Below are 25663 nucleotides of genomic sequence, written 5' to 3'. Positions count from 1 at the left end.
ATTTAGTTCTAATTCCAGTTTTATCTGTGGAGGAGGTGAGTGTACCTTCTACCTACTCTGCCACCATCTAGGATATCCTCCTGGACTTTTTTTTGTTAGGGGTTTTTTGATTACTGATTCAGTCTTATTACTAAGTCTGTGCAGATTTTCTGTTTCTTCATGTGGAAAATATGTTTTTACAAATTTATCCATTTCTTTACAGTTATCCAGTTTGTTATTGTGTAATTGTTCATAGTGATATCTTATGATTCTTTTTTTGACATTAGTAGCAACTTCTCATTTTTTATTTTACTTGAGTATCTCTCTTTTAGTGAGTCTGGAAAAGGTTTGTAATTTTTTTTTTTTGGAAGGAAGCCGCTCTTAGTTCCATTGATTTTTTTTTTTTTTTTTTGGGCGGGGCGGGGGGAGGTGGTCTTCATTTCTACTCTCATCTTTATTTTCTTTCTTTTGCTAACTTTGCTCTTCTTTTTAAACTTCCTTTAGTTGTAAAGTCACATTGTTTATTAGAAATTTTTCTTGTTTTTTTAGATAGGCCAGTAAGGGTTGTAAACTTTCTTTTTAGAACTGCTTTTCCTGTATTCCATAGATTTTGGTGTGTTATATTTGCATTGTTTTGTCTGAAAAGTGTTTTTTATTTTATCTTTGTTTTTTGTTGACCCGTTGATTCAGCAGCATTTTGTTTAATCTATACATATCCCTAATTATTCCAGTTTTCTTTGTGAAGTTGCTTTCCAGTTTAATACATTGTGATCAGAAAATATGATTGATATAATTTCAGTCTTACGTTTACTAAGACTTGTGATGGAACAAGTGATTTATTTTGAAGAATGTTTCATGTGTACTGAGAAGAATGTGTATCCTGGTGCTTTTGGTTAGAATGTTCTGTAAATATCTATTAAGTTCATCTGATTTAATGTGTTGTTTAAGACAGATACTCTTTTAATGATTTTCTCTCTAGATGATGTATTCATTCACTTTAATGGGATATTAAATTCCTCTTCTATTATTGTATATGTTTATTTCTTCATTTAGGTCTATACTTAAGTGCTTCTATATTAGGTGGATGGAGACAGTAAAAATGCCTCCTGTAAGTACCTTAGTTCTGGGAGGGAGTTCCAATTGTCTCCTGTCCCTCCAGTAGACACTTTTAAATTCGTAAATGATTACCATTCACATATGGATGTAGATGCTCTTTAAAACTGCTGCTTTTGTCCTGGTGAGTCTTCACAAAAGCCCTTTCACAGTAAACCTGTTACCTATAGCCCTATGACTCTCCTAGGGGTAAACCCTGTTGTGTTTCAAAGCCAGGTGTTTTGGTTGGGGGCTCTCTCCCATATAGGTTCCAAGAGTTGGGGTGCCATATGTGGGGAACTCTCCCTTCTCTTTTTCAGGGAGAAGCTCTGTATTTGTGAGATCTCTCCTGATTGTATGTAGGTTACTATGCCTGGTGTGGGGTTTTTAGCAAGACCAAGTATTCTGCCTCTACTGCCTGACTGGAGGTGGCCTTTTATCTTTGTTGTGAAGGAGTTCAGCTAGTTTCAGGTTTTTTTCAGAGTGTATTGTTCCATATGTAGCTGTAGATTAGTCGTGTCTGTGGAGGACCTAAGTTCAGGCTCTTTCTACATAGACTTATTGAACTGCCTCTCGTTGTGCTTTTTAAACCGGAAGGAGAAGCACAAGTATGAATATAATCTTAAGGAATGTACCAGTAACTTATGTGCCTCAAACAGTAAGAATTACTTTTAAAATAGGTGCAGAGGTTAAAATTTTGCTTCTTGGTTCTTTCTAGTTATTCTAAAATGGTTCTGTTTTTCAGGTTGATGTGCAAGTCAGGTGACAGATGAGCCTGAGTGAATGTTTTGGTTAGAAAGTCAAGCACAAACATGACTTTGTGGTAGAAATCTTTGGAGCTCTATCTAGTTTTATTTTTCCTGATTGATTGTGTGATAAGAATGATCAAACTATCATCTCAACACTGGCAAGATAGAATGTTACTGGAAATAATGTTGTCTTAGTGTGCTTGTCATTCTGAGCAAAGTAGCCCTCAAGAAATATTTTTGAAGGTAATGTCTACATTGATTCAGGGAGAGAACTGGGGACAGGACCGTTTTAGAAGTGCAAGTAAGTGGGTTCCCTGGGCCTTTTCTTTTCCTCACCACATCTTCATTTCTTAATACTTTGATTACATGCCATTTAAAAAATTTCATCATCATGTCTTTAAATGTTCTTTGTATAGACAGCAAATAATGATAATTTAAATTCTGTGAAAAACTTTACTGGCTGTCCCATTAAATAGTAAAGTTGGAGTCTGAAATGGCATAAAGTAATTTCTAAAGACTTAATTTGGGGCGGTAAGAAAATATTTATTATTGAATTCATACTTTATTCCACAGGTGGGGTTTGGAACTGGGGACTGAGTCTGGAGTGGTGGGTAGGAGGCGCTCAGAGGAGATGGGGAGTTGGGGCAGGTGTGAGGGCTGCGCACGAGCCTTGCTGAAGCGTACTTTGCTATCTTCCACCTGAGTGTTGGGGAAAAATTCGGAGTGACAGAAAATGCCCCTTCCCAGATAGGGCATCGGTCAGGCTCCCTTGCAGCCTGCAGCATCGCTCTGACTGAAGGCAGAGCTTACCTTGCTTCAATGCAGGGTAAACACTTACTCTGGCGGGATGTTCTAAGGGCAACAACCCCTGTCGTATTGGGGTGATCACTGCGTGAAGTATATAAATGTCTAATCACTATGTTGTACAACTGAAACTAATATAATATTGTATGTCAACTGTAAATGAAAAATAAATTAAAAAAGAAAAAAGACAGCCTCTGCCTGGCAGACAGAGCAGAAAGTGCTGAGGTACACAGAACTAACAAGGGGGAAGGCTGGGATTCTCACCCATTCCTTCATACTTTCCCAACTGCCTACCTCTGTTTTTGTAATCTGCAAGGAGAACTTGACCTTTTGAGAATTAGGAAGCTCCTAACAGGAGCTCATCTGCACTGTAAAGGAAAGCCTGCCTGCTCTATGCTCCAGTTTAATCATTCTTTCAGGAGATGAGGAACACCTGCTTCAAGGCCTTCTGTCTAATGACCTGTCATGTTCTGTTCACTTCCGCAACCATTGAGGAGATGCATTCTGTATCCCAGCTGGCAATGGGGAGGGGATGGAGACAGTGCCCCTGGCCCAGCACCTTTCCATTTAAAGTATTAACAATAAAGCAAACTTTTTTGGAATTTATTTAAAGCACTTTAAGAAAGGCTATTTCAAATTTGCACTTACAACTTTTATTTGATATCTTACATACGATTTATGCTATCTTGTTCCTGAAGTGCCAGTGTGGGTTGAACCCATGGCACCTTTATACCTGGGGCAAGAGGCATTGAAAGATAAGATGAGACGTTGAGTAGGTTTGTAGAATGGGTTCGAACAGACTGAGAAAGTGTTGTTGCCTGAGCATTTTGCCCAGGGGCATGAGGTAGGAAGTGGGTAGGAATTGTGAACCTGCCCAGAACAGGAGAATCGACTTTGTTAAGGTCTTTCCTAACTCCCCCAAGGCATGTCTCGTACAGCTGTTTTCTTTTTTCCAGGCCCTTGTACTGCATCAGGAGAATGCAACCACCTCTTTCATTTTGTGTTTAGCTTTGGCTGCTCGTAGCCTTCACATTCTTCAGTTTTCCCTTTTTGGGGATAGAATCTCAAGGCATACCCTTAGCTTGATTCGAAACAAGGAGCAGGTTAGCTGTTCCTTGAATTCAAATTACCAACTGATTGCTTGGTTCCAGCCACACATGGAGTAGAGAAAGAAGGAACAAACAATAACAGTTCTAAAATATGGCATTTGTCTTGATGGTAAGCAGAGAAAATACTCACACGAGATGTTTGACTTTGTCTTTTTTAATCTCTTTGTATTATACAGCTTTACTCAAAAATACCCTCCAGTAAAATTTTTATCAGAAAAGGATCGTAAAAGAATTTTGGTAAGTTTGTGTATCTGATTAATATTTATAATATTAAGAAACTTGCTCTCTAAGTTGAAGTATAATTGACACACCATAAAATTCACCCCTATAGAATATACAATTCAGTGGTTCATAGTATATTCACAAAGGTGTGAAGCAGCACCATGTTCTAATTCTAGAATATTTTCATCAACCCAAAAAGAAACTGACCCCCCCGCCCGCCCCCCCACCCCCCCGTGCCGGCCCATCCCCAAGGCCCATTAGCAGCCGTTTTCCATCTCCTCTACCTCCAGCTCCTGGCAACCACTAAGGCTACTTTCTGTCTCTGTGGATTTTTCTGTTTTGGACATTACATGTAAACAAAATGATATAATATGTGATCTTTAGTATCTGATTTCGTAGAATAATTAGAATAATTTTCCCAAGGCTCATCCATGCTATAGCATGAGTCAGTACTTCATTCCTTTTTATTGCTGACTGATATTCCACTGTATGGATGTACCACATTTTATTTATCCATTTATCAGTTGATGGCATTTGGGGTTTCTACTTTGAGGCTGTTGTGAATAATGGTTCTCTGAATATACATGTACAGGTTTTTGTGTGGGCATGGGTTTTCAGTTCTTTCGGACATAATGCCTAAGAGTGGAATTGCTGAGTCATGGTAACCCTACATATTACTTTTTGAGGAAATGTGAAAGTTTTCCAGAGCAGTGGTTTTTAAAACCTGTTTTGGTTTGCAGACCACTTTAATGACTCCATGGGGGGGCTTCCTCAGCTAGTAGTCTTACTGTTAATTACATCAATACAAATTTACCAGTGAAAGAATTCTATTTAACATTTGTATAGCTGAATGTGTCCAAAGAGAGTGGCACCTTTGCATTAAAAAAAATAACAGCTTTTTTGAGATATAATTTACATACCATATAATTCACCCTTTAAAGTGTACAATTCAATAGTTTTTGGTATACTCACATATTGTGCATTCATACCATTTTAGAACATTTTCATAACTGCAAAAAATAACCCCTTATATCCATTGGCAGCCACTCCATCCTCCCACCCTCCCAGCCCCAAGCACTAGGCAACAATTCATCTAATTCATCTACTTTCTGTCTGTACAGATTTGTCAGTTCTGGATATTTCACGTAGGTGGAGTACGCAATATTTGTCCTTTTGTGACTGGCTTCTTTCACTAAGCATGTTCTTAAGATTCATTATGTTGTAACATGTTTATCAGTACTTTATATGTTTTTATTACCAAATACTATTGCATTCTATGGATATACCACATTTTATTTATATGAGTTATATGGTAGCTCTACATTTAACCTTTTAAGGAACTGCTAGGCTGTTTGCTAAAGTGATTGTACCTTTTTATATTCCCATCAGCAATGTATGAGAGTTCCAGTTTTCTCCTCATCCTTGCTGACACTGTTGTTTTTTGTCTTTTTGTTTGTAGCTCTCTTAGAGGTATGCTGTGGTATCTCATGGTTTTGATTTGAGTTTATCTGGTGGTTAATTATGTTACTGTGCTTATTGGCCATTTCTGTGTCTTCTGTGGAGAAATGTCTGTTCAGATACTTAGCCCACTTTTTAAGTTAGGTTATTTTTCTTTTTATTATTGAATTATAAGAGTTCTTCATTCTGAATATAACTTCCTGATTATATATATAATTGGCAAATATTTTCTCCCACTTAGTTCTTACATTTAGGTCTATGACCCATTGAGTTGGTTTTTGTATGTGGTATTAGATAAGGGCTTTTTTCATTCTTTTGCATGTGACTACCCGCTTGTCTAGCACCATTGGCTGACAAGACTTATCATGCCCCTTTGAATTGTCTGGGACCCTTGTTGAAAATCAACTGACGGTTAACAAATATTTCTACATTCTCAATTTTATTAACGTTGATTGCTATGTTTACTCTATGCCTTGCTTACTGTAGCTTTGTAAGATTTGAAATTGGGAAATGTGACTCCTCCAACCTTGTTAATTTTTTTCAAGATAGTTTTGACTATTCTGGATTTCTTATAATTCCTTATGAATTTTAGGATCAGTTTGCCAATTTCCCCAATGAAGCCAGTTGGGATTTTAATAGATTGCATTGAATCTGTAGATCAATTTGGGCAGTATTGCCATCTTAACAGTAATAAGTCTTGCAATCTAAACAAGGGTGTCTAATAAGTTCCTGATAAATTCCATTTATTTAGGGCTTCATGAGTTTCTTTTAACCTTCTTTTGTAGTTTTCAGTAAGTTCTGCATGTGTTTTGTTAAATTTATTCTGAAGTATTCTTTTTGATGCTACTATAAATAGAATTGTTCAGTTTCATTTTATGTTATGTATTGGAAGTGTTTGGAAATGCAATTGATTTTTGTATTTTTTTTACATCCTGTAACCTTGCTGAAATCATTGGTTAGTGCTAAGGTTTTTACAGGAATTCCATGTCTGCTTTTTTAATTATTGCTAAGGATATTTGCTGCTGAGTGTTTGAGTTACCTTTCAGTGTCATTTTTCTTACTGCAATACAATTTTATTCCCTTTTACCATCTTTGTACTATTGCTGTCAAATATATTTTTTTATTTTATTGTTCCAATAATACAATTATGTATTTTATACAGTTAGGTTTTTTTTGTTATGGTAGAATATTAATAACATAAAGGTATTATTTTAACCATTTTCTGTGGCTTTAAGTATGTTTACATTATTGTTTTTACAGCTTGGTCTTTAAATCAATTAAGAGTAGACAGGAGAAAAGGCAGTTACGTTGACTTTTATAATTACTTTGTGGATTCCTCTTCCTCCCCCATCCTCCCCCCTCCTTTTTTCCCCCTGTGGATTAAGTTACTATCTGAGATCATTTGCTTTCAGCCTGAAGAATGTCCTTTAGTATTTCTTATATGGCAGGTCTGCTTTTTTGTTGACTTATTTTTAAAAGTTATTTTTGGTTATATATAAGCTTCATGGCTGATAGTTTCTTTCTGTACTTTGACTAGGTTATCCCACTGCTTTCTCTTTATTTACAATAAGTCAGCTGTTAATCACATTAGGGTTCCCTTTTGCTTGAGGAGTCATTTTTTTGTTCTGCTGTATTAGTTTTCTAGGGCTGCTGTAACATTTACCACCAACTCACTAGCTTAAAACAAAAGAAGTTCAATCTCTCCAGGTTCTGGAAATTAGAAGCCTGAAATCAAGGTGTAGGTAAGTAGGGTCATGTTCTCTCTGAAGGCCCTAGTGCAGCAATTTTCAACTAGTGTGCCACAAGAATTTTTAAAACATGTAATACCCGATTATTTATTCAGGGACACTGACTTCTTTTCCCTTAGATTGTCAAATAAAAAAACAACAGCAGGATCCTGGCAGGTGTAGCTCAGTGGATTGAGCGATGGCCTGCAAACTAAAGGGTCGCCAGTTCAATTCCCAGCCTAGGACTTGTGCCTGGGTTGCAGGCCAGATCCCCAGTAGGGGGCGAGCGAGAGGTAACCACACATTGATGTTTCTCTCCTCGTTCTCCCTCCTTTCCCCTCTCTAAAAATAAATAAATAAAATCTTTAAAAAAAAGTAGCTAACACAATAGCCATCCAGTATGAATGAATCAAAAGTAAAATTTTTTTGTCTGATTGGCAAAAATATATTTTTTGGTGCACCACAGGATTTTAGTAATTAGTTTATGCATGCCATGGAATGAAAAAGGTTGAAAATTGCAGCTCTAATGGAAAATCTCCTCTTAGTTTCTGCTATTGCCACTAATTCTTGAGTTCCTTGGCTTGTAGACTATCATCACTCCAGTCTTTGCTGCTATTATCACATGATATTCTCCCTGCTTGTCTCATGGTGGATTCAGCGGTCACCCTCCTTCTATATGCCCTTATCTTAATTGCATCTGCATTGGCTGCATTTCCAAATAAGGTCGCATTCTGAGGTTCCAAGAAGGACATGAATTTTTCAGGACAATCCAATCCAATCCAATAAAACTGCTTTTAAAACTTTATTCTTATGTGTGATTTTTAGTATGATGTATGCATCTCTTTGTATTTTATATTTATCCTATTTAGAGTATTTTGAGCTTCCTGAATGTATTTCATCAGTTTTGGGCAGTTTTCAGACATTATTTCTTTGAATATTCTTTTCTTTTTGGATACTTTGATTACATGCATGTTGGTGTGCTTTTCTCTGTGTGCTTATTGGTGTCCCGTATTTATCTGAGCATGTTCTCAGTTTCCTTTTTTTCCTCTGCTCTTTGGATTGCATAAGCCGTCTTGTGATCTATCTTCAAGTTTGCTGAATCTTTTTATCTGCAGTCAAATGTTGAACCCCCCCGTGAATTTTTTTTTTTTTTTGTTTTGGTTATTGTACTTGTCAACTCCAGAATTTCCATTTGTTTCTATTTTGTAATTTCTCTCTTTTTAGTTTCAAGTTACTTCCTTTAAACATGGTTCTCTCCAATTCTTTGAGCATATTTGTGATGGTTGATTTGAAGGACTGTATTAACTTCAACATCTGTGCTCTTGCAAAGGCAGTTTTTGTTGCCTGCATGTTTTTTCTGTGTACAGGTCACATTCCTGTGTCTTTGCATATCTCATAATTTTCTAGAAAACTGGAAATTTTAGAGGGAACCCCCCCCTCAAAAAACGGAATTGTCTTCTGGAGGGCAGGCCCCTTGTAGTACAAGACTTCCCCCACTAGGTGAATGATCTAGGAACCCGTCTGTGTCACTGTAACAGCTGGTGGTGGTGTGAGAGGCTCTTTTTGGCTTCAGTGAATTGTTTTTGAAGAGCCTTTCAGTGCATTTGGCCACTTCATGATGGGTGATTTATGAGTGCACCTGCCCACACTGTGCTGAGTGTTCAGCAGGTTTTGACCAAAAAACGGCATGACCCCCATGTCCCGCCTTCCCTATTCACCCTGCCTCACCATGAGTGACTTTTTTTCTGTTTCCCTGGATGAAAAAGTCCTCAAACAGAAATGTTTTGCCAATGTGGAAGACGTGAAACAGAAAATGGCAGAAGCACTAAAAGGCATCAAAATTGATGAGTTCAAAAACTATCGAGCAGTGGAAAAAATGCCTCAGTAGGTGTATTGCATCAAGTGGAGAGTACCATATTTTGCTGTGTATAATGTGCTCTTGTGTATATTGCGCATCCACGTTTTTGGCCCAAACTCTCAGGAAAAAAACTTTCATTTTAATTTTTTAATTCAATTTTTTATTTACATATAAAACCAATTATATTCCAGGGTATTATTTTGCATATGGATATCATTATTGCTTTCTAGAGTTACATTTTTAATTCATAAGCATGTATAAAAGAATTAAAAACATGAATATAGATATGGAATTAGTACTACCCGTGCATAATGCACATCCTTATTTTTCCCTCAAAAATTTAGGCTGAGAAGTGTGTAATTTTACACGGCAAAATATGGTACTTTGAAGGTGACTGAAGTTTAAATATGTAAGAATAAATACACAATTTTTTATAAATTCCGGGTTTTGTTTTTTTTTTCAGTCCCCCCTTGTATATTGTAGCAAGTCTGGATACCTTTCTCTAAGAGACTAGTGTTAGGGTGGTCGGTGACGCAGGCTGTGAAAGAATTCACAAAGAAGAAAGTGTAGAGAATAAAGTCTTCATTCACTCTCCGAGAAAGGAGTGGGGCATGGTGTGGAGAGATGCACCAGCATGGAGGGGTAAGGGCTTTGGGCTTTTATTGGACTATAATCAGATTAAAAAAGGGCGGGGGGGTTTGCTCTCTGTGGCCTTTGGGTTGTTGGGGGCATTGCAACTCAGGCTGCAGTTTGTTCCAATGTTATATCTTCTGCCTGGGGCTGTAGAGAGTGGTTAGTTCTTTTCTTGCTTTCTTCTAATTTCCAGTCCTGGGGACAAACTCAGAAGAGTAAAATGGCAGTCATGTTTAACAAGGTCATAGGCCTGCTCAGCAAATGGTTCCACAGTGGCGCTGGCTTTATCCTTTCAACTAGTTTTATTTTTGTTTGGTTCTGTATTTGTTTAGTGACTTGACTGATAGGTGACATCTGTGTCCCATGCAGTGGGAAGCTCTGATGGTTGCTCCTTAGAGGCCATAGACTTGGACATGGACACACTTATCTGGGATTGAAACCGGAAAAGCTGGTGTTTGTGCTGCTTCTCACCTACCAGACCCAGTAAGCAGAGACAGGGATTGAATCTTTATGGGTGGCTTTATTCAGATGGTTGGCGATCTGAAAAGATGGTGGGTTTGTTCCCTAAGAGACCATCTTAAATTCCATTTTAAACTGACCATTTTTATAAGGAGAAGAAAAGTGTAGGTAAGGGGTTTGGAATTCAGGGAAAGAGCTAATCAGATACTAAGCTGCAGCATCCTTTCATCTCTGTCCTGGGCAGTGAGCTCTTTCTTCCGTGCCCTGGGCAGTGGGCGTTTCACCCTGGAGCACAATGGCTCAGACACCACCTTGATTGCTTGCTGTCCTCTTGAGGAACAAAGGTGGAACTGCTTATGGCCTCCTGGAATCAAGGTGTGTTACACCCTCAGTTCCTGAAACAACAGCTTTTTACAGACATTGACTACCAAGCTTATTATCTACTACCTGTAACTAAAAATTTACCAACATTTGAGTCCCCCATCAGGAAGACAGTGGCGCTAGTAGGGCTCTTACTGACCTTCTTCCCGATTTCTCTGTTAAGCTGTCTGCCTTGTGTGGTATCACACCAACTGTTAGGCTCCAGTAACTGTGAACTGAGTAAACTATTCTTTCATCAGTGCTTTGGGTTATCAGTAGCTCCTCAATCTGACCCATTAAATTCTGGCCCCTTTGCAGAGGTAGCTTTTGAGGCTAGTCTTCGAAGTTTGTTCTGACCCCAAGAGGGCTCTTAGGTGTCTCTTTCCCTGGGGTGTCTCTACTGAGCTTGCTGGCTTATGGTTTAGCTTGTTCTCGAAGAGCTACTGGCCTACTTTTTATTGCTTACCACCTAAATCTCCATTGTGTTTGAGAGCACCCTTATGCTTGAACTTCTCTACACTCTCTTTCAAATAAAATAGATTTCGTGGGGGCAGAGCTTTGGAGCTCTCCAGGTTTATTGACTGCCTCTGCCCTTTGGGAAGTCTTTGAGCTGCTGCTCTGGAGCTGTGGGCGAGGGAGTGACACCACTATGCTGCTGCTTCACAGGTGGGGAGCTGGGCGGGAGCACAAGCCCTGACCTTCTCGCCTTGTCCATCTCAACTTAGAATTTCCGCCCTGCGAGCAGGTTGGGACAAGAATGGCTACAGCCTCTTTAGTCATAGCTCGTTGTGCCTGGGGTAGAGCTCTTGTCCTATGAGGTAGGACCTGGATGGAGAAGGGAGCTCTTAACCACCTGGCTCACTTGCCAGGAGTTGAGCCTCTGCAACTCACAGCTGGAGAGGATGAGAAATGCTGGTGGGCTGCCCTTCCGGTGAGATTCCATCTTTTGACTGGGAGGTCCATTATTTTGGTCACACCCACTGCTTTCTCCCACTGTGAACTGTGAGGGGGGAGTGGGGAAGGGAGGAGTGAGCCATGGCATAAGTGTCACAGACTCTTTACTGAATTTTAATCTATTTTCTTGCATAAATGTTTCTTTATATGTTGCCTACCCTTCCGACAATTTCTAGAGACTTTAAATGGTTGGTTTTTCAAAATTAATTTTCACCAGTTACAATTGTTTTGCTGGGGAACAGGTCTGCAGAGCACCTTACACCCCCATTCTGGAAAAATTTTTTTATCTGTGACCTTGGTGTATAAATGGTTAGTACACAAGGTTGTTTTTCTACCCAGCATCTAGGTTGTAGGAGTATGTACCCCAAACACCAAAGTAAGACTCTTGAACAATATTAAATGTTTCCCCCATATAATCTCCCTTTGCATGTAGAAGTTATAGTTGCGTGTTTAAATGGTTTATATCTATGTCACCCTGAGCAGACTCTAAAGTCCGTTCTACTTGTACACCCGTCATCACATCAAAAATGTGTATGCATTTAAGTATTAATTGAGGAATTTATCAGTGTCTTCAGCAATAGAGTACAGTTAATTTATCTAATCTTTCTTTGTCAGTGTGATCAGAAAATCTGATGCTCCGCACTCATTTATGAACTCTGCACAGGCTTGCAAGGGCTATTATTTCCATTTAGATGTTTTTCCTCTTGATGCTGAGTATTACTGAGTTTATTCACTTAACACATAACCACGACAAATGGACTTAGTGCTTTTCACTTTCCTGCCACCTCATAGGTTAAGACATATTTCAGAATCATATTGGTGCCCAAGTCTGGCAACTGTTGTTAAAACTTAAAAAGCCTTTCCAGTAAATTGTTGAAGCCTTAGAACAAAGAAGACGTTTGTGGAAAGACATTCTTTTGCAGATTTACAGAGCAGCATGCGTTTGAATGCTGACCTTGAACTAGACCCCTTCAGCTGCATGTTAATTCCCATAAGAGCAAGAACTACAAGCACAATGAGACAAGCTCATAAACTTGCAAAGCTGTGTAAGGTCCTAGGGTATCCAACCTTTTGGCGTCTCTGCGCCACACTGAAAGAAGAAGAGTTGTTTTGGGCCACACATTAAATACATTGTGACCTGTAATCACAAAAATACCCTCATAATGTTTTGAGTAAATTTACGATTTTGTGTTGGGCCACATTCACAGTCATCCTGGGCTGCATGCAGCCTGTGGGCTGCAGATTGGACACCTCTGGATCCATTTCAGTGTAAGAGATATTAAGTCTTTTCTTCTTACTGTCTTTTGGCTATTAGCTCCTTGTTATTCAGACAGTATGCCTTAGTGGTAAGCATCTGCCAGTTTTGTTTCTATTTGAAATGGTTGCCTAATGGGCTGAAATGCATTAGGAAAACCATTTTATAACCATCCAGCTATGTTACATAAATCTTTTAGTATTTTAGATAGAAAGGTATTGTTCAAGAACAACAGTTCAAGTTCATTTTAAACAAGACTAAGGTGCTTCCTGCAATTTTATGTTTCTCCTAAAACTAGGGAAGTGTTGGAATTGAGAGCATATATTATAATACACTGCATGTTTGCTAGCTCTGAGCCCCTTTGTTATTTTAGATGCTGTGATAAAGTTAATGTGCCACCGAACGTCTTATTGTAATAAACAGTTGCATATAAATATAGCTACATTAAAAGGGTTAAATTTCCTTTAAAAAGATGTAATTTTTCTCATTTCTCAAAAACTATGGAAAACATGGGGAAATGCAATCAAATAATGTAAAATGAAATCTCACCCCATGAGTTAAGCCTTAGTGGTGAACAATTTGAAATTTATGTATTTTTCAAGAGAATTCTTTTTTCAAATCATTGTTCAGTAATACAGATAGACTGTGGGAGTGGTAAAATTAAAACACAAACTGGACAAAGCTATACGTAGGTGAAAGAATATGGAATTAAAGCTGTGGGTTTAGCCCTGACCAGTAGCTTGGTGGGTTAGAAAGTCATCCTGATACTTTAAAGTTGCAGGTTTGATCCCAGGTCAGGGCACATACAAGAATCACAGTGAATTCAGAAATGAGTGGAACAACAAATAGATGTTTCTCTCGTCTCTCTCTCTCTCTCTCTCTTTCTCTCTACCCTTCTCTCTCTCTCTCTCGGAAAAAAAAAAAAAAGGACGGTGGGCTTATATATCATTTCCAGTGACCTGGGAACCTTGGTCAAAACCTCAGTTCCTCTGGGTGTCATCTATAAACAAAAGGGATTTATAAAATGGTGCTCTCAATAAAAAGTGAGTGTAGCTGATTGAAAGCTGTTGAGTATCAGGACTTTCCCACTGTTCACATTCTAATCCATATTTATATTTTATCAGAGCATATAGAAACATCTAGTTGGTGGCTGACAGTTCTTCTTAACGAAAGCATTACCTGTCCTGGTCCCCCCAACCTACCTTTTTCATCCAGAACAGCTGACTCCCCCATGATAAACACTGGAATTATGTGTTAGATTTTATTTGAACAGAGGACTCCATGGCAAATTAAATGTTTTAAAACTATAGACCTAGGTGTTTATGTACTTTTCAAGTAAAAAGAATTCTTTTTTTTCCTACTGTAAATTCTTTTACTTTGGAAGAGGAGCATGAGGTGAATGCAAATTTTGATAGAGGAGGAGGCAGAGTAAAGAACAGAACAAAATAGGACACAGGAGATTTGCATGTTACACGTTTGTTTTCTGAGTTTATTCTTTTCACTCCCATCTCCCAGAAATGAAATATGCTTTATCTAACTCCCCTCAGTTACAGCACTTAATTTCAATAAAGTCTTTTTATTAGTTATCACTGAACTCCTGTCCCTCACAGGCCCCTCAGAACTGCATTATTTCACTGTTTACATTCCTGATCAGACATTTACTGACAGTGGAACTTAATCATTTAGGGCTTTGGTCTGCAAACAGCATCTATTGCTTATTAATTTGTACTTAGGAACAAAAAATGTTTTTCATGGGGTTCTTAAGTCCATTTTAAGTATTACTTTTTTTTTTTTTTTTTGGCAGTTCACCAGATCTCTACATTTTGCTAATAGCTTTTTTTTTAAAGTAATTCTAAAACGCTGCAGGAGTTGTATTAGAACCATGTTAAGTGATGGTCAGCATCCCATTCATTACAACACAAGAACCATTTTTGTCTTTTTTTAAATCGAGATGTATTTCACATAAAACATTGTATAAATTTAAGGTATACAATATATTGACTTGATACACTTATATTGTGTTATGGTTGCCCATCGTAGCATTAGCTTACAGTTCTATCTTGTCACTTACTACCATTTCTTCGAGTGTTGGGAACAATTAAGATCTAGTCTCTTAGCAAGTTTAATGTTTATATACATTCTGTTGTCTATAATCACAGGATGGTATTAGGTCTCCAGGACTTTTGTAGTAGTTGCAAGTTTGTACCCTTCAACAGCATCTCCTATCTCTTGTTTTTAGTTTCCACACGTAAGTGACATCATACAGTATTTGCTTTCTCTGTCATACTTACCATATAATGCCCTTAAGATGCATCATGCTGTCACAATGTCAGGATTTCCTGTCTTCTCAGAGCTAAATAATATTCCATTGTATACACATTATGCCACATCTTTATGCATTCATCCTTTGACGGACACTTAGGTCTGTATCTTGGCTATCGTGCGTAATGCTTCAGTAAGAACCTTTTAAAAATGTAAAATCCTGGCTGGTGTGTCTGAGTTGGTTGGAGCATCGTCCTGTACACCAAAAGGTCATGGGTTTGATTCCTGGTCAGGGCACATACCTAGGTTATGTGTTCCACCCATGGTCGGGACACGTACGGGAGGCAATAGATCGATGTCTCTCTCTCTTCCCCCTCCCTCCTTTCCTCCTCCCCCTTCCTCTCTCTAAAAATCAGCGAACATGTCCTCAGGTGAGAAGTAAAAAAATTAAAAATAAAAATAAATATTTTTAAAAGTATGTAAAATTTTCTGTCAAAGAAGACATTTTGAAACTTGTAACTACTACTTTTCTGTCTTACTGGGTGGTAGTTTCAGTTTTTAGACTGTGTGGAAGCTGACAGATGGTATAATTTCTTGGCTCTGGGGTAAGCAGTAATGATGCTGCTTTAAAGCCTTTGCCATCTTCCTTCCTTCCTCTATACATAAGTAAGTTTTAAGTTGTGGCTGCACCAGAAACATATCTTCTTGGAGTTAATTGTCACCGTGTTCTCTTGTGCTCTCTCTGGGGATACTTTACATACTGTCCTGATGCAGATAACTGGAGGAGCAGGGTTCGTGGGTTCCCATCTTACTGACAAACTCATGATGGACGGCCATGAGGTGACTGTGGTGGACAACTTCTTCACGGGCAGGAAGAGAAACGTGGAGCACTGGATCGGCCATGAGAACTTTGAGCTGATTAACCATGATGTGGTGGAGCCCCTCTACATTGAAGGTGAGTGACACCATGCACTGTTGTCATTCAGAGCCTGCTGGGTGTGGGCTTACCAGAGCAGCCAGTCCCTGAAGATAAATAGTCTGGCTTGGCCACATCCAGTTTGTGTTATGTTTTGTTCTTGAAATAGTCTTCCCATGTGCAAGGCACTAATCTAGTTTCTGTGATAAAAAAGTGGTTACGATAGTGCAAGAGTCTGACTTCACGATTACATGCCCTGCCCTCCAGTTTTGAACTTCATGGTCTGTCGAAGTAAGGCTTGTGTAGCACACATCTGTCCCTATTGCCTGACAAGCCTGGTGCCTGCCCCACCCATGTGAAATTACTTCTAGCTTCCTATCGGAAAGTGGCTGACGTAGAATGCTGAGTTCATAATGAAATTCCATATATAGAAGATTTAAAGCCCACTGGTAACTTTCACATTTAAAGGAATTATGGTTTGGGAGCTACACTGGGTTGGATGGTGACCCTCAAAAAGATACACCCACATTTAAACCCCCAGAACCTCTCAGTGTGACCTTATGTGAAAAAAGTGTCTTTGCAGATGTAAGTAAGTTAGGCTACTCTCAGGATGAGGTCAACCTAGATCACCTGGGTAGGCTCTCATTCTGATGGCAAGTGTCTGTAAGAGACAGAATGGAGAAGACGTGGACACATGGGGAGAAGATGAGAAGGCCATGTGCGGACTGAGGCAGAATTGGGGGTTATGCAGCCCCGTATACTGCCCGGAGCCTTCGGAGAACATGTGGTCTGGCCAACGCCTTGTTCCCTGACTTCGGTTTCTAGGACTGTGGGAGAATAAATGTCTGTTGTTTTATTTCACCTAGCTTGTGGTACTTCAGGAAGGTAATAACAGGGCCCTTAAGGAGACTTTTTTTGAGATCGTCTAAGGTGTACTGAGGAGAGCTACCACCAGATGCTTGACTAGGAGGCCTCTTAGGGTCACACAGACTTTATATTTTTTTCTCATGTATTATTGAGAAGTAAGTGGTATCATCCCATTTATATATACAGGGTGGGCAAAGGTAGGTTAATAATAATATGTAACAAAATAAATTAATAAATAAATATAGGAATAAACTCTGTGTTTCACATACTCACAGTTGTAAACCTGTTTTCGCCCTACCCTGTGTATGGAAAGTGAGTTGTGCTGTGGGCTCCCCGAGGTTGCAGGGCGGTTAAGTGGCCGAGCCAAGTTCAGCTTTGGATTGTTGGCGCCAAAGCTTGTGAACACCTGCTCCTCCTCCTGCATGGATTGTGTAGCCTTCTGCCTTTTCCTTATTATCAAATCCTGAATGTGTTCCCCATGTCAGTAAAATGTATCTTGGAGAGCCATTGTAATTGGTCAGCAATGTTATTATATGGATATACCATGATTTACTTAATCATATCCTTATTTAAAATTTCTCCACTATTTTATTATAAATATCTTTGAGTTTTATTTTGTCAATAAAGAGTCCAGATATGCATTTTGCCAAATACTAATGTCTCCTTTATCATTTGTTGTTGTCTGTTTCACTAATATATTAGTAGCATTGGGCATTGTCTTAAAAAATACTGACAAAAATGTTTTGCTAATTTGATAGAAAGCCCATGGCTCAGTGTAGATTTCTTTGGTTATTATTAAAAAGGTTAGACTTTCTTACATGTTAATTCACAAAGAAATCTAAATAATCTCTATTACCTTTTTTAAAAATTTGCATTTATTATGGGCTCTTCATAATAGGGACATACATTTAGTATTTCTCTTTGCAATCTGACTTTTTTGCCCTGTAATTTCATTGAAATTTTGCAATTAAAATATAGTCTCATCTGTTCATTTTCTCTGTTCGTTTTATGCTGTAAACGTTCTAAAATTAGATAAATATTCAGCCATGGTGTTTTTGAACTTGTTTTTGCTTCATTTTTAAACATTTAATTATTTAATCTACCTGTGATTTATTTTGGATTTTGCTGTAGTTTTGTAAAGTGAAACAAGTGATGTAGATAATAGGCAAATTGTCTCACTTTCCACTTGGACTTCATCGCGAGGTTGCTTTGATAGGGTTAACTGAAGTAGTGCCTGACAGCGCTCTTACAGGCACAGTTCTCAGGGTGTCCCTCCAGGGTGCCCCCTGCCCCCCAGTTATTCCGCCATTCGACCAAAGACAAATCTAGATACTGCTCTGGGAGGACTTTGCTGACAAATTAAGGTAATGAATCAGCTGACTTTAAAATATGGTGATTACCCTGGATTACCTGGGTGGGCCCCACATAATCACAGGAATGTTTAAAAGCAGAAGATAGTGGAAGAGCCAGTGAGAGATTTGGTGAAAGAGCTGCAATAGGGAAGTCAGAGGGATTCCAAGTGTGAGAAGGACTTGACCCACCACTGCTGGCTTTGCAGGGGCCATGAGCCAGACCATGTAGGCAGCTTCTAGAAGCTCCTGCCCAGCAAGCATATGAGACCTTGTGCCGCATGCAGCCTTATGGAGCTGAATTTTGCTGGCGACCTGAATCGTCCTCTGATGACAGGAACACAGTCCTGCTGACACCTTGATTTCAGTCTATGAGGGTCGGGGCAGAGACCCAACTGAGCCACACCATACCAGGACTTCTGACCTGAGGTTATAAATAGATAGTTTTTAAGCCTCTAAGTTTGTTAGGGCAGCAGTAGGGGAGCGGCCACAGGAGGTTTAGCACAGTGTCTGGCCCATAGTAAGTGCTCTTATTATTACTCATTTCACTTTTTTGCACTTTGCAATAACTATTTATTGAATGAAGCTGTTGATTACATAATTTCAGTACTACCGAGAAACCAAAGCTTAGCAAAAATTGGCAAGGAAATTATTGGGAAGGAAATTATCTGCTTTGACTATGAGCTTTGACACTAGAGCTACTATAGTTGTTTCTACTGCGGTAAATAGACTCTGTAGGGGACAGACAGGGGGACACACACACACACACACACACACACACACACACACACGAGTCACACAATAAATGAGAACACTTTTTGTCCTTTGCTTACAGTAAGTTCCTTCAAGTAGCACCGTAAGACATTTCTTGACCTTGATACTTAAAAGCCTGTTTTTCATTTTCTCAACCTTAGCATTGGATTCTTCCGTGCTCTTGATAACCTCTCCCCATCCTATTCTCTTCCCCCATCTCTTCACTCTTTTTGGTCCCACAATGCCACTTGACTCTGAACTCCTTACGTGAGGAAGTACATCATTTGATCCTCCATGTGGGTATGGTTGTGCTTTTCAAAGGTAATAACCCCTTCCTTCACCACTTATATCAAACACAGGAGGACTTTAACCAGATGAACCTAGTCTCATGGGCCCTCTCTCTTTTCCACAGTGTTGCATTGTCACACAAATAATAACGTAATTTAGGGCTCCCTTTATGGACAAGTTGTTGCCTTGTATGTATAGTGCCCGCCATATTTCACATACACTTCAGTTTAGTTGTTCTTAATGAATTTTACAGCCTATGCTCATCCTAAATGGGACTACCATTTGGTATAATATGAAGTTCATTATTTTTGCAGCAATGAACAAGTTTATATGTTCTGTAATATGATAAATTATTTTCCTCCTCTGTGTGGTAAGAGTATATATAGTCCATAACCCGAAGTTTAAAACATAACTCTATTTTTAGTTCCTTTTTCCTAATAGAAAAAACTTTCGTTGATCTGATACTTATACCATAGCAGAAATGTGCTTTGGTTTTGAAAAGTATTTTGTGTAATGTACTTTTGTTTATTTGTTTTGCCGAGGCTGGCAAGTTGTTTGGTTTTTTATTGATGTAACAATGGTATCTCTCAATTTGGCAGCATTATAGCAAAACTTCATTAAATTTCCCTCAGCACAGATTCCTCCTCTCATTGTTTTCAAAGTAGCCATTATGTGTCAGAAGCAAAGACATTAGTATTTATTTTATTTTCATGTTTCCAATAGGAAATTAACTATTCTCTGGTCTAAGAATGTGGTGGTAGAATTGGAAAAGGAGAGTGCACTTGTAGTATACTTAGGCTCAGGACTGAGATAGGGTACTACAGAATTCAGACACTACCGTGTAGTGATAAATTACAAAATTATGAAAAATGACAAAGACAAGAGGTGTTATTGTCAGAGGGGTAATGATAGAGGCCTAGTATTGTGTGGGTTAGATTGTGGAGAATGAAAATGATTGCTTTAGAAGGAATTGTAAGTACTCATTGAAATAACTGAATCTGATAATATATTGCTGTGAAATGGATTTTTATTTACTTTATTTTCATTTTATTTTTTTCATTACCATTTATTCTCCTTATACCCCCACCCGCCTTGTAGTCGCCACACTTGTTGTCTGTGTCCATGAGTCCTTTTTCCTCTTTGCTCAGTCTCTGCACCTCCTACTCTCACCGCCTTAGCAGTCATCCTGCTCTCCATCTATGAGTCTGTCTCTATTTTTCCTTGTCAGTTCAGTTTGTTCATTAGATTCCACATATGAGTGAGATCATATGCTATTTGTCTTTCTCTGACTGGCTTATTTCACTTAGCATAATGTTCTCCAGGTCTATCCATGCTGTCACAAAGGGTAAAATTTTCTTCCTTTTTATGGCTGAGTAGTATTTCATTGTGTAAATGTTCCATAGTTGCCTTATCCACTCATCTACTGATGGACACTTGGGCTGTTTCTGTATCTTGGTGATTGTAAATGATTCTGCAATGAACATTGGTGAATGTAAATAATGCTGAAAAAACATTATGTTCTTTTGAATTAGTCCTTTGGGTTTCTTCAGATATATTCCCAGAAGTGGGATTGCTGGGTCAAAAGGCAGATCCATTTTTAATTTTTTGAGGTATCTCCATACTGCTTTCCACAGTGGTTGCACCAGTCTGCATTTCCACCAATAGTGTAAAAGGGTTTCTCCTTCTTCACATCCTCGCCAGCACTTTGATTTATTGATGATAGCCATTCTAACAGATTTGAGCTGGTATCTTATTGTAGTTTCTATTTGCATTTCTCTCAAGATTAGTGACATTTGAGCATTTTTTCATATGCCTATTGGCTATTTGTATATCCTCTTTGGAGAAGTATCTGTTAAGCCCCTTTGCCCATTTTTCATTGGATTGTTTTTTTTTTTTTTTTGGTGTTGAGTTTTATAAGTTCTTTATAAATTTTGGATATTAACCCCTTATCAGATGTAGCAGTGAATATGTTCTCCTATTCTGTGGGTTGCCTTTTTGTTGATGGTTTCCTTTGCTATGTAAAACCTTTTTAGTTTGATATAGTCCCATTTGTTTATTTCTTTTGCTTCCCTTGCCTGAGGAGATACAGTAGATAAAACACTGCTACAAGAAATGTCCAAGGTTTTATTGCCTATTTATTTTTCTAGGATTTTTAGGGTTTAAGGTCTAACATTTAAGTCTTTAATCCATTTTGAACGTATTCTTGTGTGTGGTGTAAGGAGGTTGTCTAGTTTCATTTTTTCATGTATCTTTCCAAATTTCCCTAACACCATTTATTGAATAAACTGTCTTTAGCCCACTGTATGTGCTTGCTTCTTCTGTTGAATATTAGTTGACTGTAAAGGTGTGAATTTATTTCTGGGCTCTCTATTCAATTCCATTGATTTATATGTCTTTTGTTAGGCCAGTACCATGCTGTTTTGATTACTATGGCCTTATAGTATAATTTGATACTAGGTGGCATGATTTCTTCAACTTTGTTCTTCTTTCTCAGGATCACTGTTGCTGAGTGGGACCTTATGTGGTTCCATATATATTTTTGAAATATATTTTCTGGTTCTGTGAAAAATTCACTGGAATCTTGATAGGAATTGTGTTGAGTCTATAGATTGCTTTGGGTAGCAGGGACATTTTAATGGTGTTAATTCTTCCTTTCCATGAACATATGTGCTTCCACTTATTTGTATCTTCTTCAGTTTCTTTTTTTAGTGTCTTAGAATTTTCCAAGTACAGGTATTTCACATACTTATTATAGGTTAGATATATTGCTTTTAAAACTGGATTTCACCAACCAAGGCATGCCACATGTTTCAGATATTGAATCTACCCTATAAAATGTTTAGCTCTGGAAAAAGTCAAGTTAATTGTGCTTTCAAGCCGTCTATTCAGGACACAGGGAATTTTCTGAGAAGCCAGGGTCAGGGGTACCAGGGTGTTTTTGGGTTTTGTGTGGAAGATGCCAGGCCATTAGGATAATGAAAATAGGGCTTCAGTGTTGAGTTAGCTCCTTGTTCCAGCTTAGGGGACTGGAGGGTGATCTCAGCCACCAAATGCTCTACAGAGAAGCAGAGAGCCCCATATGCTTGGAGGCTAGGAAGGGGAAGCACAGAACACTGGGTAGTGGCCATGGGGGGCTTTTCAGAATTGATCAGACACTAGAGAAGGGAGATGGCAGTACCAGCAGAACCCATTCAGCAGAAAGTCCACACAGTAGATAAAATATAAGAGAGGAAGGACTTAACAAGGTGTGTATGGACTTAAAGCCTTGGGTGTGGCATGCAGGGAGCTTGGAAAACATCACTCCTGTCCTCACAAAAGAGAAAAGTTGAAGAGGCCTGGCCAGTGTGGCTTAGTTGGTTGGAGTGTTGTCCCATAAACCGAAAGGTTGCAGGTTTGATTCCCTTTCAGGGGACATAACATTGGTTGGGGGTTTGGTCTCTGGTCGGACTGCATACAAGAGGCAACCGATCAATGTATCTCTCTCACGTCAATATTTCTCTCCCTCCTTTCCTCTCTCTTTAAAATCAGTAAGCATGTCTTTGAGTGAGGATTAAAAAAAAGAAAAAAGGAAAAAAAGATTAACAAACTGAAATTCAACTCTTCTTCGCTCCATTAGAGAATTGAGGTCCCAGCACAAATTGCCACTTGAAAACTGGAGACACAGGCGAACAGAGAGAATCACAATTTATGGGTGTAGAAGCAGCTGCCTGAGCCTGATAGGAGCACTTTTTATAGAGAACTGACTACTGTATTTTGCTGTGTAGAATATGCTCCCATGTATAATATACACCCACATTTTTGGCCCAGGCTTTCAGAAAAAAAACTTTTAATTTTTAAATTCAGTTTATTTATTTATATTTAGAGTCTTGGTTTTTTGTTTTTGTTTTTGTTTTCTTTGTATATTATAAAGGGGTTTTAGCATTTATTTTTGAACATTTTATGGTACAAGGAATTTTATGTAACAAATAATTACAAAACACAAGAACAGATATAAAGTATTTCAGGTATTACCTGTGTATAATGCGCGTCCTTATTTTTCCCTTAAAAATTTGGGCAAAAAACTGCATTATACACTTTAAAGTACCGTAATTGCTGGAAACTGTGGACAAGCTTGATAGTTAAAATCTCCAGATCTCAGTTTTGAGGTGTGGGTGGCATACTTTTGTGTCACCTCTAGGAACCCTTCTAGGCTCTCACTCAAGATCAGAGAAAAATCTCTTCCTGTTTCCAGCAGGGGAGAGGAAAGTAAGCATTTCGAAACATACCCAGGGCATTCTCTTCTCCCTAACAAAGGCCTGGCCTTAAGGGAAACTGTTCTACCAGAACTTAACTGACATGGCAGAAGGGAAACACTCAACTCAGGCACGCAAAAAAACTGAGACCCTATTGTTGTACTGCAGAATGCTTCCTCTCCTTCCTCATATTTTACCACCATGTTATAGTAAGACTCAGGCCCTATTTAAGAAGGAGCCTCTAGGGAAACCCAAAGACAACAGGGGTGACAAAAACAAGAACACCAGAGGAAATTTTAGCCTCTGACACCTTGAGCTAGAGCAGGCCTAGTGAATATAGTTTTAACTCCTGGCCAGATAAACAAAATCTCACATTAATGACCTGCTTATCTGTTTCTTTTACTCTATCATTTCTGCCTTTCAGTGAAAAATCACAAGGCATGCTGCCCTGATGTCATCCTGCAAACTGAAAGGTTGCCAGTTCAATTCCCAGTCAAGAGGCATCAGGCCTTGGTTGCAGGCCGGGTCCCTGGTTGGGGGTGTGCGAGAGGCAACCGATCGATGTTTCTCTCACATGTTGATGTTTCTCTCCCTCACTTTTTCCCTCCATTTCCCTCTCTCTAAAAATAAACAAATAAAATCTTTTAAAAAAAATTACAAGGCATGCTAAAAGGCAAAGAACACAGTCTAAAGAGACAAAGCAAACATCAGAACCAGAACAAATAAGACAGAAATTTTGGAATTACCATATCACAAATGTAAAATAACTGATGAACATTCCAAGTACTGTAATAGAAAAAAAATGGAAAAATAACAAGAACAGGTGGGTAATGAAAGCAGAAAGTTGGAAACTAAGAAAGAATTAAAATGAAATGCCTGAAATGAAAGCCATTGTAACAGAAATGAAGAATGCCTTTGATGGGCTCATTAGTACATTGGACGTAGTGAAGGAAATGGTTAGTAAATACTTTCCAACTGAAAAAGAGTAAAGAAGAATAAAAAACCAGAACAGAATATTTAAAAAACTGTAGGACAACTACAAAAGGTGCAGCATATGCATTATGAGAGTTCCAGAAGGAGAAAAAAAGAAAGGACCAGAGTAGATATATGAAGTAATAACAGCTGAGAAGTTTCTGAAATAAATGACAAGCATCAAACCACAGATCAGGGATTCTCAGAGAACACTAAGCAGGATAAATTCCCACCTAATCTACACCTAGCCATACTATATTCAAACTGTAGAAAATTAAAGATAAACAAAATCTTGAAAGAATCTGGGGGGAGGGCAAGCACACTCTACATAGAGAAGAACAAGGATAAACACTATACCAGACTTCTCTTCAGAAACCATGCAAACAAGAAGAATGTAGAAGGAAATAGAGAGTTGAAAGAAAAAACCCTACCAACGTAGGAATTTCTGTTTAGTGAAATTATTCAAAAGTGGAAAATTGAAGACTCTCTCAAGACAAAAGTTTAGGGAATTTTTCCTAGTAGACCTGGCTTTTAAGAAGTGTTAAAGGAAGTTCCTTTTTTTTTTTTTTTTTTTTTTTTTTTTTTCAGGTTAACTGGCATTCTATTTTAGTTGAACTTCATCAGAAATAGTTTTGGACTCTAGTATGTAGCAACTAGGATAACCTCAGAGTATTCACTTCCATTGTAAAGTTACCAGTATTTGAATCATTTCAAATTAAGTTGCCAAAATGATGACGATCTGTCACTGCCGAATAATTTAATGTGTAATTCCTGCAAATAAGGACCATTCTGCTCCCTAACCACAATATAATCATCAAAGTCAGGAAATTCCCGATGACACACCACTACTGTGTAATCCGCAGACCCCATTCAAATTTTGTCAGTTGTTCCAGCAATGCCCATTGTAGCAAGAGGATCTAATCATGCATTTCATGTGCATCTTATTTAAAAGAAGTTCTTTGTAGAGTGGGAAAATGATGTGGGTCAGAAACTTGAACCTACATAAAGAAAGGAAGAATGTTATGAAGGAATAAGTGATGGTAAATGTTAAACAAAAACCTTGAAAGCTAAAAGTTTTCCTGGAAGAAGGGGTTTATTGAGCCATATGCTAGCCAGAGAAGGACCAGGTTCTGGGGTGTGCAGCCTAAACCACCACAGGAGGGTTAGATGAAGAAATATCCACCATCCTGGGGTTGATGGGGCTCTTCTATGCAATGTTTGGAGAAGAAAGATGTTAAGTTGTTTTAAAAGTGTTTATATTGGCCATACATAAAGGGAGCAGGAGAAGATAAAGTGGAGAAAGTCCTGGGATAGGTGAGTTGCCCGTAAAGAAGTAGTTCCTGATTCTGGATTGGTGAGATACAG

At 38.5% G+C, this 25663-nt stretch overlaps 1 protein-coding gene across 3 annotated transcripts in view; it reads left to right on the top strand.

Annotated features, from left to right (window-relative positions):
• The window catches only part of UXS1 (UDP-glucuronate decarboxylase 1), a 117683-nt gene that overhangs the window by 44983 nt on the left and 47037 nt on the right, over nt 1–25663 (top strand). For all 3 annotated transcript variants that reach the window (XM_054585845.1, XM_054585853.1, XM_054585836.1), the window contains exons 5-6: nt 3910–3970; nt 15696–15876. In XM_054585845.1, coding sequence (XP_054441820.1) covers nt 3910–3970; nt 15696–15876 — 242 coding nt within the window. The remainder of the gene's footprint in view (nt 1–3909; nt 3971–15695; nt 15877–25663) is intronic.

The sequence above is a fragment of the Pteronotus mesoamericanus genome, unplaced genomic scaffold (assembly GCF_021234165.1).
Source record: "Pteronotus mesoamericanus isolate MK-2021 breed Mesoamerican mustached bat unplaced genomic scaffold, CSHL_Meso_final contig_121, whole genome shotgun sequence".
NCBI lineage: Eukaryota > Metazoa > Chordata > Mammalia > Chiroptera > Mormoopidae > Pteronotus > Pteronotus mesoamericanus.
Note: the sequence above shows the minus strand (reverse complement) of the source record. Positions and strands in the feature narration are given on the sequence as shown.